This window comes from Mya arenaria, chromosome 1 (assembly GCF_026914265.1).
Source record: "Mya arenaria isolate MELC-2E11 chromosome 1, ASM2691426v1".
NCBI classification, from domain to species: Eukaryota; Metazoa; Mollusca; class Bivalvia; order Myida; family Myidae; genus Mya; species Mya arenaria.
The window spans coordinates 54168173-54188544 of NC_069122.1; the positions used below are offsets into that span (position 1 = coordinate 54168173).

At 33.9% G+C, this 20372-nt stretch overlaps 1 protein-coding gene across 1 annotated transcript; it reads left to right on the forward strand.

Annotated features, from left to right (window-relative positions):
- Positions 1 to 2852: 2852 nt before the first annotated feature.
- Positions 2853 to 4074, forward strand: LOC128228021 (uncharacterized). The gene is made up of 3 exons (XM_052939045.1): positions 2853 to 2868; positions 3486 to 3595; positions 3862 to 4074. Exons 1-3 carry the CDS (start codon positions 2853 to 2855, stop codon positions 4072 to 4074), a joined length of 339 nt encoding a protein of 112 aa, XP_052795005.1.
- The last annotated feature ends 16298 nt before the right edge of the window (positions 4075 to 20372 follow it).

Genomic DNA, 20372 nt, shown 5'->3' on the forward strand with positions numbered 1-20372 from the left:
GTGATTAAAAAATACGAAACAACGAGCAGAAAGCTGTACACTTTATATAATGTCTATATAATAAGGGATCATCAGTAGTTTTAGTAGCTTCGTAACTGCCGGAAATTGTCGTCGTTACATTCTTGATGTTTTAGAGTGTGTTGACGTTCATTTCTGATCTCTAACACCAGCCACTCTTACGTGAAATAAAGTTGCTGAGAAAGAAAATGCTGTTTTTGTTAATCAATTTGGGAAATCGCTTGTAAGTTGTAACTTTATGTCCGCAGTCCTACTGTGTTGATATCTAATATCGCGTGTATGAGCACTAGTCCAGGTCTTTCAACCTTCTGTGCACAGTTCTTCTGGATAATGTTTCAATCATTTGTCATTTATAAAAGCTTGAGTTTGTAAGCTTTAGTTAAATGTTGATTTCAAAAACAATTATTTGCTTTTAAAAACAGATCCCTTTTTCAATTGCCGTATCAATTATTCCAAAATACCATAAATTTGCCCGCCCCCACCCATTTTGATATATTTGCCCCCGAGGTGAATGTATACCATATAAACGGGTATTAATTAGTTTTTCTGGTTGAAACGGCCAGAATTCGCGTCGATAGCTTTAATCAAGTCAAACGTCCACTCTCGTACGGATGATGGAACTCGGTGCCAGTGTGCAGTCTAAAGAAAGGGGCACAAATAAACCACATGTCTGTTGACAACAGTGTTTGGGGCTCAACTTTAACGTGTATGTATATATGCAATGAAAGTAACTCCAATTTATTAAAAAAAATTCTTGGTCATACGAACAAATTTTCAACATCCGAAACATTATCTCGTGCTATTTCTTGCCGAAGAGAACTGCAGCTTGATAATTTACCGCAAATTATTTGATCAAATGTAACAGGTCGTCAATATAATTTCACAGAATTGCTCAGCTCACAAAGTAGAAGTCACGCACAGCTCATTAATGCAATAATAAACACGCCTTCCTTTGCCATACCAGCAGGATCGTAAGGGCACTCTTCGGTTCGTCGTTGGAAATGATAAAGAAGTTACACCAGATAAAATGTGATTTATTTGCGATTGAATTTTCCTTGAAAAACACTCTATCGTTAAGAGAAAACCAAAGCACTGAATTTGAAACGTATTACTACACAATACGTGAGTTGTGGCTGAAACGTTAGGATATAAGCGGTAAAATTCAATCTTTGAATAAATTTCGATTTAAATGTTTAGCAACTCATTATGATTGAAACATATACAATATTTCGAATTAAATGTTAAGCAACAATATGTGTGGCAGTTGAAAAGTAAAAAAGAACATAATGGCTGCTGATCGAAGTGTTAAGCAACACAATGGTACGGCTTTAAAGAGAAAAGCTAGATATGCCTAGCGATTGAATATGCCAGTACACAGTTCGTTGTAATGTAAAGTGAAACATTATGTGTTCACATTCGCGTTATTTGAATTGATGCAGTTAAAAATCTGCTGTAGTATTTATATGCGTTTGGTATTTGAAAATATGTAGAGAAGAATTTTAAAGGCACACTATTACTTGACCATTACATGGTTTACATTGCTTGCTAGAAAATGTAATTTAAAACTGACGCTAGTAAATGTCTGATTTGGTTTACATATTTTATAATTCATATAAATATTTACTAAAGAACCTCACAATATCTACCTTTACAACAAACTATTTTTTCTTACGAGGTTGATAAATAGTTTGTTAGTTGTATTGTTAGTTTTATCAGTTTATATTGTCTCGCGCTGCTTTGAGACACTTAGATTGCGAGCAATTTATGTGATGAATTTCATCCAAGGGATTATTACCAGCATTTATAAATATTTACAAGTTGGTATGAATCTAATAATCTACAAAAATAGTATTAGCATTTTACGAAGTTAAATTGTTCATTTGATCTGCTCATAACCTTATACGATGTCCTTTAAAAAAATGAATACAACATTAATCTAAACTATATTTTTTCAGGTCGTTTTTGACACTTGCAATTAAATAGTTAAAATATCGGGAATGATACGATATTATGGCACAAACTACTTCCGAATGTCGTAAGAGACATAATGGAGTAGTCTCAACTCAATTATCAAACGGAGCGAAAGCATGCGTTAATGTCCGATAAATATTTCTAACATTTTCTGATGATAGAAAATTACAGACAAAACCTCCTTTTGTCAATATGTCAAATTGCTTTTCAATTTGACTGATTCAAGTAAAATAACATACATGGAATAACCATAATCCCATTGGAGGAAATGGGCTTATTACAAATAAGCAGCATCTGATTTGCATGATTTCTTAAACCGAAGCTCATTGGAATGCTCACATTTGTGTCAGCAGACTTATACTGTTATTCAGCTTTGATTGAGATATTTTCGAACACCAGTGGTATTGGAAAACGCCCAGCGGTTCTTGATAACTCGTTTAGCGACTGTAAAGACTCTGCTTCTTCTCTAGTTGATAGTATGTCCAATATCCGATATAAGGCCAAGCAAACTTTACTGGCAAAGATAATTGAAGAGAATAGAGTCACAGCGCGACAAGGATTATCATCGAGTGTCACTGTCGCCGATTTTAATCGTTGTCAGTGGAATATCAGAAGTATAAGAAGAAACAAAAGTAATAGGAAACAGAAATTGAAATAACGCTATTAACGAATGCCAGTAGTTGTGCTATGAAATAAATGCCATGTTATTTAACAATCAAAATCTATGTGTTGATTTTTTAAAAGTGATCAAGCTATTGAAGCATTGAGATGGTAAAAAGGAAAGGATCGTAATGATATACCTGGATAATACCCAACTGTGTTCCACATTGTTTGACGTTTTGTCTGTGCTTTATGTACTAAATATGGACCAGAAAAGAGGTCAGTATATTTGTACGCATGTGTTTGGTTCTAACTATTTTTAAATCAAGCAAATCATTTGTTGCTATATAGCAAGAAAGACTCAGTAAATAGGCATTTTTAGTGATTTTGAGATCTTAGGGTTACCTTTATGCCAGCTTGACTGTTCACATATTTTAAGGGAAAAATAGTTAATAACTTCTTACCAAAATTAGTCCGAAAGCATCCTTTTGTGGAATATATATACATCAAAGCATATTTGTGATTTATATCTAGTAAGTCAAGATCTGAAGAGAGAACTCCATATGATTTAAATTGAAGTGATTTATTACTGAACGTAAATATTCAGTTAAATATGTTTAAAGTTTAAATTTGAAAACAAACGCTACTTCAATTGTGTTTTTATGGTGAAAATCATACTATCCGATATTAAGATCTTTATTTCTATAAAGCAAGAATATCTGTAAATCTAACTTTTTTATGTGCTAATATTAAGTGTTTGATGGCATTTATATTGAATAAACTTCTGTTCAATTATTTAACAAAGACAGACTAATTTAATGCATACAAAAATAAGAAAAAAACTTAGTATATACATAGTATCATAAAACATATATTACACTATAAATATGTTTCAGTGAGTGGTTTACGCTGCTGGAAGTGTATCGCTCACGACTGTGACCTTGACCCTGAAGATAACTACAAGGCTACCAAGGTCGACTGTAAAGGTGGAAACCAAAAGTGTATGGTATGTGTGCAACAACTTACAACCGTAACCATTTAATAATTAACTACTTTTTAACTAAAATACATCATCTTAGTCGGGGATTAAACTCGTAATATCGGATAAAACAAATATTAAATGTTGAAAAAAAGGACTATAAAAATTGACAATGCTTTGTGCAATTATGTTGAATGCATGCCTTATCTTTTGTCTATCGCTTGATTTATATATGTTTAAGGTATATCAATAGATTCGAAAATGTTTTAATGACTGTTTGTACCAATTTACAGAAAGTCCAGTACCGGATGTTTGACAACGTCACGCATTACGATTCTGTGATACGCACGTGTACTGACAGACCGTGTCACGTGACACGAATGGACAAGTTTTTTAAGTGTATAGCCACACCCAAACAGTATATGATAAGTGGATGTACTCTACGTACGTGCTGTTGGGATAGGGACTATTGTAATGGTGCTGAAGCAACTAGGGTAGAATTGTAGGACTTAACTGCTGGATTGTCATTTGTTCTACATATAGTGCAATTATGACAATCATATACGTAGCATGCACATGAACCTGGACATAATGTTTAGAACATTTAAAAAACCATAACTGAATATTGTGCAATTAAATTGTTGAATTTACCGGTGAAACTAATCTGAGTTAAAAGTTAACATGTTCTCATAACATACGTGAACACGTGCTCTACGGATACACACTGGTCTGATATCATATTGAAAATGTATCCATTGTTGTTTTCAAATTCGAAACTGGTTGACATAGTGCAAACAAAATTCTCGTAATTGGTGCTAAACAAGTTCTAAAAATATATCGGTTAATTTAACTCGGTATATCTTAAACACTGGCCGACTATGTATTTCGATGTGCATTGTTGAAATTGACCATTTGCGTTTCTTATATGAATTAAACAGCTCTTCATCAAGCAATATATGCCCTTTTAAAACGGAAATGTGAACAACAAAGTTTCCTTTAAACTGTAATCAACGACAATGATCATTTATAAAAAAAATAAGTTTTTGCAGTACTTTTAGTAGTATGTGTCCAGCATTTTATTTCCTTGTATCACATTAATAATCAGTTCGTTCTTAGCTTAGTCTATGTCAATACACTATAATGTATGTTACCTAATGGGCATATATGTTCGTTGATAGCATCATTTTGTTTATAAAATATAAGGCATGTTTAATTGTCTATGGTTTTGGTTGAAGCAGTAGTGATTGTTATCATAAATTGCTCGGATATATATCTTAAACTCTATTGAAAACCACATACTTAGACTGTTTTGAGGTTAATTTATCCTAAACGCTATAATCAAGTAGTCGTTTGACATCGACTTTCGAGTATTTTTATCCTGAAAGCTGATGCTATTTCATCAAGTCGTTAATTTGTAAGTTTTTTAGAACTATTATTGCACACACGAGCGAAATATCTTTTCAAAATACACGTATTAATTACTAGATCATGATCCCGATCTTTTTATTAGTATTAAACGTCATGTTTCCTACCTTGAGTCATAATATAGCTCTTGATTGAAAATAGTGTACTTGTATAACTTGTGTATCAACAGTTAAACCATCCGAAACTTTTTCATAGAAATACACTTTCTATTTAAAATATTGAAAATCTGTACGTAATTCGCACATGTAAGTTTATTGTTTTTTTTATCCAGTGTTGCTCTACTTTAACACCTTTCTACCATTGAAAGTTGAAGTGTCTTACGAAGCATTTTTTCCGTTGATTGAAACACAAGATTTGTTTTAATAAACATTACCTTCAATTTGATTATTTACTTGAAAGCTCGACGCTGTATGTTGCTAGTGTAACTAGGATTTATATTAACAGCTAAAGACACCAACTACTGGATGCGTGAGTAACATTGACGTTGCTGCATTGTTGGAAAATTCTGCCTTAATTTGTTAATGTGTGAATAAATTTCGCAAAGCACTATGCATTATGTGATTCCTGATTTGTTTGTAATTTTTGTTTTTATGTTCTATGTCTTTGGCGTTTACCCTGTGCCATTAAACGGGCTTTTGGCTATTGAGCTTGTTTCTGTAGTTTGTTTACATAAATACCGATGCCAGCGCAAAATTCACCTTAACATTGTTTTTCTTATTTTACCTTTTGTCTCATAGTTATCTTAATTCAACAACATGTTATAACTTATTATATTGATTTGTGTTTAAAAGTTTTCAGAATTATTTTATCCAAGTAACTGCATATAAAATGTTTTAACAGTCATTGAGCTGTTGCATTTGTCAATGATTGCAGACTTCTCACTCATCTTTGGGAAGCTTAAGTGGTCGTTAATTTTCTTAAAGGATTGTCATTGTCATAATGCACAGACAATGGTGATGGAAATACTATTCTAAACTAATAATTAGCAAATGAGATCGATTGTTCTCGTCTTAATTAAGATAAATCAGTTTTATCATAACAATCCGTCTAAGATATAACTCATGCCGTTTGAAAAGAGGCACAATTATCGTTTGTTATGTTTTCTTTTATTTACTTAGACAAATGGAAGATATCAGAGTGTTTTAGTGTCTGTAAGGATTACTTTTGTAATACGTTATTGTGGTTACCTATTATAAAAGTAGTAAAACAGATATGTGTCACATTTGTAAAATAATTAATAACAAAAGTTGACTTCAGTTATGGGCATTCGTCCGTCATTTTAAACATCGCATTTTTCGGAGATCCCAGTTATATATATTTTCGATTGATCGGCAATATTATTATAATGTATTAACGTGTTTAATGAATGTATTAAGTATCGCATATTACTGAAAATAACGTTAGATCTTGAGTGTTTTTATTAACAAAACATTGAAAAACATTCACATATATACACTTATTCTACAACAATATTCGACTGTTAAAATGTATATATTACCAGATGAAGAAGTGATTTATATACATGTTGGTCAGTGGTCAACATAATCTAGTGCTGAAGCATTTTTGGTATAAATGAGTTTAATATTAGATAGACCTTTTACCAAAAGGATTTAATTATTACTGTCTAAAAGCCATATTAACAAAATACGTTCATTTTATCATACTACACAAGCTTAGAAGTTATGAAGCAACTTTAGTCATCTGTCAATAATTTCGGACTTATTTCTTTGCTAACAACAATTTTTGAAAACATGCTTGATTCAGTGTTTTTTTTGAAAGTTTTTGATATAATGCGGACTAATTCTTATAGATCACTTGGCTTTGTGAAATTTATTATTAAATTCCGAAAACTTTACTTAAAGAACATACTTCTCATTTAAGCACTGATATCATTAGCTTTGTTAGTTAAGTACTGTACTGTTGTGTTTTCAATGGGTCTTTTTAAATAATGTGGAAAACAAATATATAAAGAGCTGTCCATCTCAGACATATTACTCAACTGAGAAAACACAAACGGGTTGTTCATTACATGCACAAGCATTGAATTGTTTTCATACGTGGAAACATTGTTCTAGGGAATAATTCCTCTTAAGAATATTTCGTATGTGCCTCACATTATATCTTGTATGCTGATGATTTTCTGAGTTATAACTCATGGCATTCCCCTGACATAATAAAAATACGTATACAATGGCTTTAAAACCTTAAATGAAGAAATAGAGGATTGGAGTTTGCGGAATATTCAACTACAAACCAAGTACTCTTAGGCACTAGGGCAATTTTATTACCATTGAGAATTTAAATTTCCAGTTTTGTCACGAAATCCACTTACATTTATTTCCTGATTATTAGTGCATTTTCTGTCGGGTAAAACATATCTATTAGCTTTACGAACAATCCACAACATATGGAAAATAAAGTTAATTGCTAAGGATTAGCTACTTCCTGGTCGTAATCTGTCGGGGGAAATTATTTTAGTTTAGGAAGAGGTTTATATACTTTGATGTTCATGAAGAGAGAACTAAAATAAAGTGTTTGAGGAGTTACGGAAAATCTATTTTGGTCTGTTGTCACCAGTAACGCTTTGTTTGGTGATACAATCAAAGAAAAAAGGAACTTTGCATTAGATTACATAAATATGGAAAACGATCTAATTCATGATTAAATGGGGGTAAGTTGTTTCATTCTGATATAAAATAAAACTCAAAAGTGAAACTTCTTTCTTATTCAAACATGTCATGAAGTATACCGTATGATAATTTTCTAACGTTTTGCATCAATTGCTTGTTGGGTCGTACTTGAAATATTGACGATTTTTCAAATGTGATAAGATAATTTCGGATTGACATAATAATCAGACTCCCTTGATTACTTGCAGTTCAAATATCGGAATATGCTTACTAACATCAATTATTCACACCTATATGGTATGTGTTTTTCTCCGAAAAGTATCGGATTACGTTAGAAAAAGGTCTTATCCTTGAGAAGAGTTTCTAGATATCCTTGAGACGTCGGTCTGTTCATGTATATTTTTATACGCGCACACACACAAACTATAGCTTACATTTCAGTGTCTCTGCATCTGACCAACGCTTGTAACAGCTCTCAAAATATAATTTGGTTTCATGTAATTGCCTTTTAAAGCTCTGTACGGAAATCAGCAACATTAATGATTTTGCTTAAATGTCCCATATACACCTACTGCCAAACGTAATGTATAAGGAAAACTCCCACTCATCGTTAATGTCGTGTGATTCGTATGCAAATCAATGTCAAAGGTCTTTATTCAGCTTCGGAGTACTCTACTGCCGTTAAAAGAACACCTGGGTGATGGATGGTTGAATTAAGAAACTTTAACTATTCTAATGTTCTGTTTTAGTTCTCTTTTATATAAACATGACAAATAAGAGCAGCAGAGACCAAATGTTTGATGCTGATATGGAAAAATACAATTCAAATAACAAAATAATACGGAAACATCTTTTTAAAATTGTGTACAGAACTATAGATTTACAATTTATTTTTTTCGATTGACATTTTTAAAGTTTGGGTCATTGAGACCCATGCATTTTTTAAATTTAATTCGAAAACTCGTTCACATGTACATAGTCAATACATTTTAACAGTTAATCGGTTAGCAGTAAGGACTGTTTTCCGACAGCTTTCCAATCTAGAGAGCTTTTAGAATTCCTCCACATAACACATTGTTAAAAGACCATGCATACACTTCAACACTCTTAAAAGTGTGTCTAATCTCCGATATACGTCATAGAAAACTCTAATTGCATCGGCATGCTTATTCAGTAATTGATGGAGGAGGAACTAGTTCAATAGCGCGACAAAGATAAATGTTGAGTAGATTGCTGTTTGCCACTTGTCCTGATTCGTTCGTTGGATCCGGGCATGGGCAATATCATGTCATTGGTATTTAAAATTACGTGTAATAACTTAAAAGCCATTAATTAAATCATTTAAGGTGTCATGATGTATAACATATATCGACAAGGCAACTAAGGGTCTGTCAAAAAAGTCTGTCAAAGATAATAAATCATCACATAAATTGTACGCATTCGTAGAAATACGAGATTGATGTTGTCTGCATGAAAATTTAATGCCCGAGGTAATCAAATACGTACATGATCCGTGTTACAAAATATGTTATGGACATTATTTCGCAATAAGACGAAACAGTTAACTTATATTTGTTCGAATTTCATTATAATTACGAGACCGGTGTGTATAATACATAATCTGAAATTAAAAAGAGATTAAGTTATGTTCTAGATTTTGAGCAAAATTATTATTAAAATACATAAAGCTGATAGTGTTTTAGTACTTTCTTATCACATATAAATACATTTATCGATTTATAAAGACATTTATAATGTCCACCAATGACAACAACACAGTTCAAAATCTTAATTACTTCGACTTCTTTTGAGCAAAACTTGTGTGTTTGATGCGTTTTACTCACTTCGCCCGCGATTCTATGGATTGTATCTAGAGACTGGTTTACAAATAATAATTGAATTTATTCAATTTTCTTTTAAGTTTGTGCAAAATGTATACCCTTTTTTTATGATTTATTTCTAAAATTGGGGAATTTTAGAGGCTTAATTGTATAAACATTGTGCGTTTTATTAGGGCACTCACTTTGAGTCAGTGATACGGACGTAAACACAGAGCGTGTCACTTAACCAGAATGGATAAATTCAAGTGTGTAATTACATGTTAGATTATGCTTTACGCTGTTCCAACATGGATTTACAATGATTGTATTATTGTTGTCGACCATTTGAATATTTCATTAGAATAAACCATAAATGGTTTCTGAATTCCATTTATCTTATCAGTAACTGATGCTGTATTATACAAACAGTGACACATTCCATAAATCTGAATAAAACTTTTTGTGTATTTTGGATGCAATTTGGTTCTGCAAGAGATGAGTGATGTGTACCATGCTCAAGAATAAAATGTAAATAGCATAGCCATACAAAATTAGAAAGCACATTTACAGCAACGTCGCATGCTTACGAAGTTATTTTCTTTGTTGTGGATTTAAAGGTTTAATTTTCGTTATGTTAGGTTTCAATTAACATGAAACGTTATTTAGTACGTGTAGCAGTTTTAAAGTATTACGCCAAAATTCTTAGTAATAGAATGACATTCATTACTTAAGCTCGTGATTTTGTATTTATGTATGCAACATGGAGATTTTTATTGCTTCGATGACAATCTCAAATGGGCCAGAAAAGATCTGTCAGATGTTAGTTCCACTGCTCTGGTCGACCAATTCAGAGAAGGACCTGGTGTAAAATAAGTGTTTAATAACTGTGCATGTGTAATCAATAAATCAATGAATGAAATGAAATGGACACACATAATTCCCTTTTTTCAACAATAAATTTGTTGTTTTCACGACGAAAATATGTAACAAGACCGATTAAATTGCAGATTCAAACACACTACATAGTTCGGACTCAACTGTGTTAGGTATGGTGCAATTGTTTTCAGATATGTCGAATGCATATTATCCCTTACTTTTTTCGTAGGTCTCGATGAGTTCGACATTGTTTGGATTGTATGATAAATGAAAACAATCCGTTTATGGCATAAACGTGAAATATTCATTATACACAATTTTCACCAGAAATTAAATGCGATACGTGAGTTTGTCAAAACGTTTTGTAGCAGGAGAAGCCCACAGGAATTGTTAATGTTGAGTGTTATGTGAATCTAATGGTGTCTTTGCAGATTTGTAAAGATAATTCAGCGTAATGAGACGTGTTTGTTTGAAAACTAGTCATGATACAGTTTGTCACAAAATAAATAAAAATATATCAAATTGCAGTATTTAACGGATAGGAATTAATCAGTTGAAGAATATTATATTTTATACTAACGAAGTTCCTGACTCGAATGGTATTTTATAGCCAAAGATATGACACTGTACATCAACAAGAAAACAGATACAAAAATGGACATGTCGTTAAAAAGACAACAGACGGAGCCAAACGTGTTTTATTTCAATCTGAAAAATATCACAAATGGATAATTGTAGAACAATCACTTAAATTTCCTTCTTATATTCTATGCCGTTCAATCGTATATTAAGTAGGGATGGCAACGAGTACCCGAGTACTCGAGCGAACATCCGAGTACTCGAGCACTAAATCACTACTCGAGTACTCGGATTTTTTTTTACAAAAATCACAAAATACACGATTTACAAACGAAGTAACAGATCTGGTTAGTTGCCAAGAGGACTATTTACGGTCCCCGCTGTGTACACAATTGACCCTAATAAATTAGTTGAGAGTTGCAAACTGTCAACAAAGGGTTCCTATTTCCAATTAGCACTGATGTCAATTAGCGAAGTTTTGATAGTGGAACTTTCACCTACACAATTCTTTTTTGTGCTCCTATAATTTCGTATTTTCGAGGACTTTATGTACAGTGCATAGTTAAAAAAAAATATACCACAGTGTCAAGGATTGTATAAGCTATATGATTATATGTGTTTTGAGGAAATATTACATTTAATATTGGAGTAATTGGTGTAAATATAACGTGAATTGTTTGTTTCTTTGTCTAAAAAATGACTTACTGAGTCCTTTGTGAACACTTTTTACGATCAGTGATTAGGATTATATCCGCAATAACTTCGGGACGGACAATGGATAGTGGTGATAGGGTTCATCAAACCCAATTATCGGTTTTGATTATAACGGACATAGCCAGTGATGACGAAGTGAGCCGAAACCCCTCGGGATTCTTCGAGTCACGTGGTATGGTATCATGTGACCAGAGCAGTTGTCATGGCGAAGAATATGACAGTGACCATGGCAACGACACGCTAGAGGACATTCGTGAAGATGACTTCCGGGTGGTACGGGTGGTATAGGAATACCGGAAATTGGTAACTCTGTTCAGGGAGCTGCCAGCTGACATGTTTGTAGATGAAGTCGTGAAAGAATACGCTTCAAGTGAATGCGATCTAGAGAGGGTGCGGTTGTCATATTTTGAACACCTGAAAGAATTTGATAGTGACTTTCCCTTTGGCGAAGGGGCTGAAATTAAGCCTAGGATACAAACCCGTAACGGCGACCCGCTCCCTTTGCGCCTGGCAAAGTACATACGAACTATCATTGACGTAATAGAAGGCGCAGACTATAACTTACTGAAACCATTGATAAGCTCGGGGAAGCCGCGTCGGCCGTCAGTGGCACCTACGGAATCGAAAGGGACTACATTTTCGTCACATGACTGCCATTCCAGAAAATGTGTAAGTGCCTCTGAGTTCAACTTACTTAAAGACACAGTTGCATCACTTCAGGCAAATATCTTACTGTTGAAACAGTCTCAGTTCGCAAATGATAAATTAAAAATTGATTATATCTCTCAGACAAAGTCTTGCTTGGTAACCATTAAGCAAGATGTTAAAGTGTGCAATGCTGACGTTATTAGAATATGTAAAGAAACTGAACAATCAATCCCTGACAACATCTTTGGTCCAGCGAATAACTGAACTTGAAGACCGTATTCGTGTTGTCGAATGTCTAATTGATGACAACGAACTTCTGTCAATTGCCAAAATTCCAATAAACAAAACAAAAGTGTATACCGTCGTTGATCGTGAACCAATGTATAATACTGATCAAGCACTCACTGGATTACCGGAGCAAGAACCACTTCAGGATCAGGAAGCTCGCGACAACACATACACAACTGATCGTGTTGATCTGCCAACATATAACAACGCCCATGTTTGCCTGAACGAAGCCTTTAGTACTGAGACGCCGACACATGAGGGCAGCCAGGAACGCTCGTATCCAGCGTGCAGAACGGAGCTTTCGTCATACACGCGTCGTAACGATGCTGACAGAAGTACTGCGCCACAGGTGGACGATACAGAGCCCCGTGGGAATCCGATTCCGGTGCTCGTCACAACCATCTACGATGAACATGGATTTCAAGTTATGAATAAACGGAATATGAAGCGCTTTGCCGTCCGCGGGCTGAGTAAACATGTTAATTTGAACATTTTATCGTCAGTTGTAACTCGCAAAGGTCCTTCTGTCTCAAATATTCGTGTCTTCCCATTGAGAAAAAGTCCGGACCGAGTCCTAATAAAATTAAACGTGTACGCAGACGACACAGCGGATATGGTGCTTTCAAAGGACTTCTGGCCCGACTACGTCAATTGTGAGCCTTGGTGTCAACGCAAATCATAAATGACTGGTTTGCAAGCATTTTCGCAAAATTTGGCTCGTTCAAAGACAAAAAATAAAAAAGTTGTCAAAACGTTCAATCTGTGAGAGTGCAGCTTTAAAGTATTTAATGAAAGTCTAATTTGAAGATGAAAATGACCAGTAATACGACCAACGCACAATATATTCCATGAACGATACATGTATATACGATCTTGTCTTTCCAGAAAACAAATTCATTTTTTCCGAGTAATCGAGTACCCAAGTACTGAAGATTTAAACCCAATTACGTTGACTAGCTCTGTGTGAACACTGAATGAAAAACCCACTGTATATGTCTATAAAGTTTTTGATCTCATTTTCTGTTTCAATCATTATGACTATGAGCACACTTAATATAATAACATGGAATATCACCGGCATTATGTCGATTGCCTCGTATCTTGCCGACTTTATGACTGAAGATAACATAGATGTGTGTGGCATCTCAGAGCACTGGCTCTCGCCCCAGAATCTACATTTTTTAGGACGTATTTCTAGTGACTATAACTACCATGCCACATGTGACAATGACTTAAATACATATGACTACAGGCGAGTTTTTAGAGGCGGTACGGTTATTTTATGGCATAAAAAGCTGAATAATTTCATAGTTCCGCTAAATATTGAAGATCGTAGAATATTAGGTATACAATTACAGCTTAGTCCTAACAATTTCGTATTTATCTTCCAATTATACTTACCATGTTCTAACCATTCTGTTGATACATATTACAGTATATTGATATATTATATGATTTGTACAATACCTACTGTGACAAAGGTTTGACAATTTTCATGGGTGATTTCAATGCCAGACTTTACACTAAACAACCATGTACCAGAGATAAATCACTTATGACTTTTTTAAAGGATTGTAACTTGTGTGCTTTAAATATGTTACCATTATGTTCGGGTTCAACAGATACATTTGTTTCATATGACAACAATTCCCGCTCAATGATTGACTATATATACCTACCTTATGAACATGTTGATTTGGTAATGCATTGTGAAATTGCTACTGATCATTGTTTAAACGTGTCTAGGCACCGGCCTATTTTATGTTGTGTATATACTGATGTACTGTTGTATGAATGTAATCTTGAAAATGTAAATGTGAGTGGTGTTAACTGGCGAAAAAGTAATCCCGAACAAATAAGGGAGTATCAAAGCCTAGTGCAACTTGACAAGAATCTTAAGGATATTCAGTGCAATGAACTCTGTAAAGATGATCTTGATCACGCTTACAGCATTGTTTGCGATAAATTAGTTGAATACGCTAATCAGTCATTACCAAGAAAACGTTACTGTTCCTTCCTTAAACCGTATTGGTCGGAAAAACTTTCCGACGTACATAAAGTCATGAAAGACGTACGAAGTGAGTGGTTGCGAGCAGGAAGGCCAAGAACAAAGGAGTCGAGTGAATTTATCGACTATAAATCTGCTAAAAGCACATCAATACAAGGGAACAGTGCCGGTATAAAATTTGATGGTGTAGTTCACAGAAGCCGCGAGGGTCAAACAAACCGGTGGGGACTTTACTTTCAAAACCTTTATTCACAATCGAATTCCCAGTATTTGGATAATTAATGGGAACGTTTAGTGACAACAAGTATTGCAGAAACTTTGAAATCGATAAAACCAGACCCGCAGGCATTTGTATCAAGTGATGTTGTGCGCAAAATAATCGGGACTCTACCGAACGGAAAAGCGGGAAATGATGACGGCATTGTATATGAACATTTAAAGAACACAAAAGAAATTATATCTCCTGTATTATCAAGTATGTTCTCAAGTATACTGAGGTGTGGATATATACCAATAAAAATGAAGAAAGGGGTCATTATTTCATTACACAAATGCGGGAAAAAGCGAAAAGATGAGCCTAGCAATTATCGCGCTATTACCTCGTCCTCATCTATTCTAAAACTGTATGAAGCTGTTGTGTTAGAAAGATGCGAAAATAAACTGTTAGAAAACCTCAGTAAACAGCAAGGTGGATTTCAAAAGGGACTTGCATGTATTATGACATCGTTCGTCTTGTGCGAAAGCCTACATTTTGCTAAAGAAAAATCGTCACTCGTTTACTTGTGTTTTTTAGATGGCCGTCAGGCCTTTGACAATGTGTGGCACCTTGGGCTATTATTTAAACTTAAACAGTGTGACATTGATGATACTTCGTTAATTGCCATGAAGGAACTACTTTTCATTCTCGTAGCTGTGTAAAAAATCAAGGTCTTATGTCAGATGACTTCCCCGTGTTACAAGGCTGCCCACAGGGCCGGAAGTGCTCGCCGATTATGTACCTAGTATTTATCGATGGGCTTATAAGGCAAATAGAACATAGTGGCTTGGGACTGTGTATTTATGGTCAAAACATGAGTTCACCAACTGTAGCAGATGACATGGTACTACTATCATTCTCGAAATCAGCCATGGATCAAATGTTAGTCATCTGTTGCCAATATTCCAGACAAATGCAAAGTCCTCGTGTTCAACGAAAAAGTCAGTCATCCACTTGACTGCTGTTTTGAACTTGGACCTGACAAGATCAACGAATGTGACAATTATACCCACCTTGGAGTTATAACGGGCAAAAATCTTTCATCGAAACAAACAATGCGCGAAGCGTGTACTAAATTGCGTGGATCGTATTTGAATGTCCTAAACTCTGGGTTACAAAAAAAAAATTGAACCCTCTGACATTGAGAACAATATATATTTCAGCAGTTCTCCCAAAGGCCCTATACGGGTGTGAGACATGGAACACCTACTCGTCGAGTGAAATATTACACCTGGAGCGTGCGCATAGATTTTGTTTAAAGCACATCCAACAAATGCCAAAATATGTCAATGTAAATTTTGCTCTTCTTACACTGGATCCGTTACCGATAGAAACATACATCGATCATAAAAGGCTGCTCATGTTCGGCCAATTATGTCGTTTGCAGGATAACTACCTAGCGAAAGTTATTTTTATCCATCGTCTTGTTCGCTTTTCAAACGGCGAACAACAGCGCCTTGGTTTTATACAAGATATTGTGAGAATTTTAAACAAGTACGGGCTGCATAATGTTTTAGAACAATATCTTATTTGCGGGACATTTCCTTCAAAGTTGAATTGGAAACATATACTGAAGAGAAACGTGCAAATATATGTGAAAACATCATTGTTAAACACTCTGGTGCCTGATAATGAATGGCTATATCCAAATATCATTGCGGATGGCCACTGTTCAAAACTCTGGACTGTTGCGAGGAACGAAAATAATAGAACGATAATATGCACCACACTTCTTAAAGCTGCTGGACAGTTATTTTCAAAACAATTTGTAATGCGCTGCAGCCGATGCGGTTTGCTTACAGAGAATGCTACAGAACACGTACTATGCTTTTGCCCTGCTAATGAGACTAAAAGAAAGCTAGTTTGGGGTGCGTTGTGTGATTTAAGTCAAACGCTGTTCTTACAAATATTAAACATCAATAGCAACGAACAGTGTCAGTTCATTTTGAAAATTTCTACTGACAACATCGGTAGAAGTCTTCGCCATTTGAACCTGGCAACTTCATTGTGCAGATTACTAAGTTAACGCGGTGCCAATATCATACTTATTAGCCTGAGCTTAAATGTCTTAATTTTCGATTTTCGTTAAGACAACCTTGCCACTGGCTGTAATATAGAACTGCGGCTTATTACGATATTGCAGTATGTTATATGTTAGTTTGAATATAAATTAGTACCGCTAAAATTTCTTTTTACAAACTATATATATATATACAAGCTATTAATGTCATTGTATGTTGACAGTACTATTATCACTTTTGTATTATGTCATTTGTATATGTTTATTTGTATATTGCAATGATATTGCAATAATCCATATACACACTGTTGTAATTAACCTTCTGTATATGTATATATGTTTTGCTCTCCAACCTGGAGGAATAAAAGATATCTATCTATCTATTGCACCAAACAATGGACGCTAACGAGCGAACGAGTAGCGACCGTAACCGTTACATTGAATTCTTAATGGGCGTATTTTAACTATTTTTGCAATGATTATCACAATTGATTGGTTGATATCTTATATCAAGAATTATGAATATTAATGATGTAAACAACAATAATACAGTTCATTATTTTTATGTATGCTATTAATTTTCGTTCATTGTAATTCTGATTGAGTGCATATTTATATATAAAATCATTAAAGTGAAATGAAAAAGACAAAATTAAAAGCATGAAACAGCATTTGTTTTCCATTTAATTTTCTGGTAAAGCTGCACTCTCACAGATATACCGTTTTTACAACATTTTTTATTTTTTGTCTTGTAAAGAGAATTTATTTTGCGTTAATATCTGCAAACCAATGATAAAAGATGGCTGACGAAAGATCAGATCGCAGATTTTCATATTTCCCTTCGAAAATTCATGTTTTATGGCTTAAACCGTTACTAACGGTTTAAAAAAATGCATAAAACAGCAATTTTTGAACTAGAATATAAAAATCTGCGATCTATTTTTTTGTCAGCAGTCATAAATGACTGGTTTGCAAGCATTTTCGCAAAATTTGGCTCGTTCAAAGACAAAAAATAAAAAAGTTGTCAAAACGTTCAATCTGTGAGAGTGCAGCTTTAAAGTATTTAATGAAAGTCTAATTTGAAGATGAAAATGACCAGTAATACGACCAACGCACAATATATTCCATGAACGATACATGTATATACGATCTTGTCTTTCCAGAAAACAAATTCATTTTTTCCGAGTAATCGAGTACCCAAGTACTGAAGATTTAAACCCAATTACATTCTCTCAGATTTTAATTACTTTGCAAAATATAACCCACACTCCTAACCAGAAACAGACCCAGACTTTTACTCTTAAATCACTAACTATCAAGCTCCGGAAAAGTGTTCTATATTTCCCAATTCACCCCAGTTGCAGTTGATTATTCAGAACTATTTCTTAATCAACCTAAATAGTTTAATGATATTACGTGATACTTTTAACCTCACGTGACAATAATGAAAGTATTTTACTGGCTATTGCCAAAAAGGGGCTTGTCAATCAATAGTTTCAGTGAAGTAGAATTTAACTAGTTCAAATGATTTTAAGGATTTTAGAAAACATGATAATTAAACTATTTTCTGGACAGTACTTAAATAAGCCATTGACCTGGGTTTGAAGACGATTGATCTTCGACGGTACGAAGTAAAATATGAGTTTAGCAAAAGGCAGGTCATTTGATAATTATTATTCAAGTCTTAGGGCCTTTTTTAACATATGCTAAAGCGATTGACTGTCCCATATATTCTCAGAATATCTAATCGATACCTGCCGGTAACGGTAATGAAGCTTGAATTAAAATAAACGCTTTGAAATGTTGACCACATAGTAGCTACAGAAAGAAAATGGCCTAAACAAAGATGAATTATTATTGGCGAGGGTCATTGTGTTACATAATTAAAGGTACAACCTTAAACAGTATTGCATTGTTTATAATTATGTGGTATATAATCATTAGAATTTGTATGAATTCTGTCAATCTTTGACGCAATAAATGCTTAAACTATCAAGATCTCTCTTCGTTTACTGGACACAAGTTCAAATAAAAAGCTGAAAATAAAACGCATTGGTCGTCATGTTACTTATGTCGACAAAAAGCTCAATATTGTTAACGTCAAAAAGTATAAAATTATTGCTTTTGTAAATAAAAGACATGCTCGTGTAGTTAAACACTTTATAATTGTTATTCTTGTGGACGTGTAATAAATACCGCGCTGTGAATTCTTGTGTGAAACATAACATTTTATTTCAAATCGCGTTGTTATCATATCAATGGAAATCTATAGTCGGATATTGGTCTAGGTTGTGTAATACACCTGTGTCTCGTATCAATAAACGAATAGCTCTTTGAGCAAACGGCAAGGCATGTAATACATACAAATCTTGGTTTTAATATGTAAATGAGAAGATGGTAAGCCTTGACTTGGATATATATACTAATATGAATGACCATGTACCAAAATCCACCGTTGTTAGCCAAATATATGATAAAATGATGCCAGCGTATATCAATGAGTGGCATGATTCTATTAATAGACCAAAAGGTATACGTGGAAGGGGTGGAAATAAGTTAAGAAACTATTGCAAGTACAAAATCAACTATTCTGTTGAAAATTATTGTAAATTGATTATGCCGCCAAAAGGGCAGCGTTAAGTAAATTTAGATGCGGGGTAGCCCCTATTCGAGTGGAAACTGGCCGATATGAAAATCTTGCCCTAAATTATCGTCTTTGCCCTTTTTGCAATTCTGTTGAATCAGAAATTCATGTTAATGCCATTGTTAGAAAAGGCGAACACATTTAATCCATTATTTCAAAGTATGTCCGATATAGATAAGTTGTCTTTTATTTTATCAAATAACATGTTGTCGAGACTTAGTGCCAAAACCTGCAACGATATTCTTACTTATAGGATGTTTTATTTGTGTAAGTAATATTGTTGTTGTTTTTTAAACTTAAATTATTGTGTTATTTTATGTTAAGCTAGAAATGAGTGCTTATCAGTTCATCTACGGTCTGACCGGGGTGATATTCGATTGTTTACACCCATTTCGTAAGTATGCACGTTTGTGCGCGTTCATGTTTTCAGTATTTTATTTTGTTTAATTTAACTAAGATTTAAAACAAGATTAGCATTGGTTTCTAGTTTCTTACTTTTGTATATATCGATTTTAGATGTTAAATAAGTAATATGTAGTTTTATGTTTTTTGTGTGTGTGCTATAGTCTCTTATAACTCATATACTGAGTGGCAATGCATATTTTAATGTATATTTAATAGGTGATGTATATATGTTGTATTGGTGAGACTTTAATAAACTATCAAATATTATATCGTAGGTTCGCAAAATAACAAGTCTTTTTCGCCAATTATTAGTCGAAAGTGAGATAAATACGTCCATGACGGAAACAAAAGAAAAATAATGTTTTAAAGCAATTCAAATTAATTCACAGAGTGTCATAGAGTGTATTGCCTTCATAAAATGAGAAAGGATAGAATGGCAAGCAGTGAAGGGAAAAGCAAAAAAACAAACATTTATACAATAGGACACACTC

Bases quoted from the DNA above. Each gene is read 5' to 3' on its own strand.
- LOC128228021 (XM_052939045.1), top strand. The intron at 3,596-3,861 runs GTATGTGTGCAA...ACCAATTTACAG, and splicing joins GTGGAAACCAAAAGTGTATG to AAAGTCCAGTACCGGATGTT.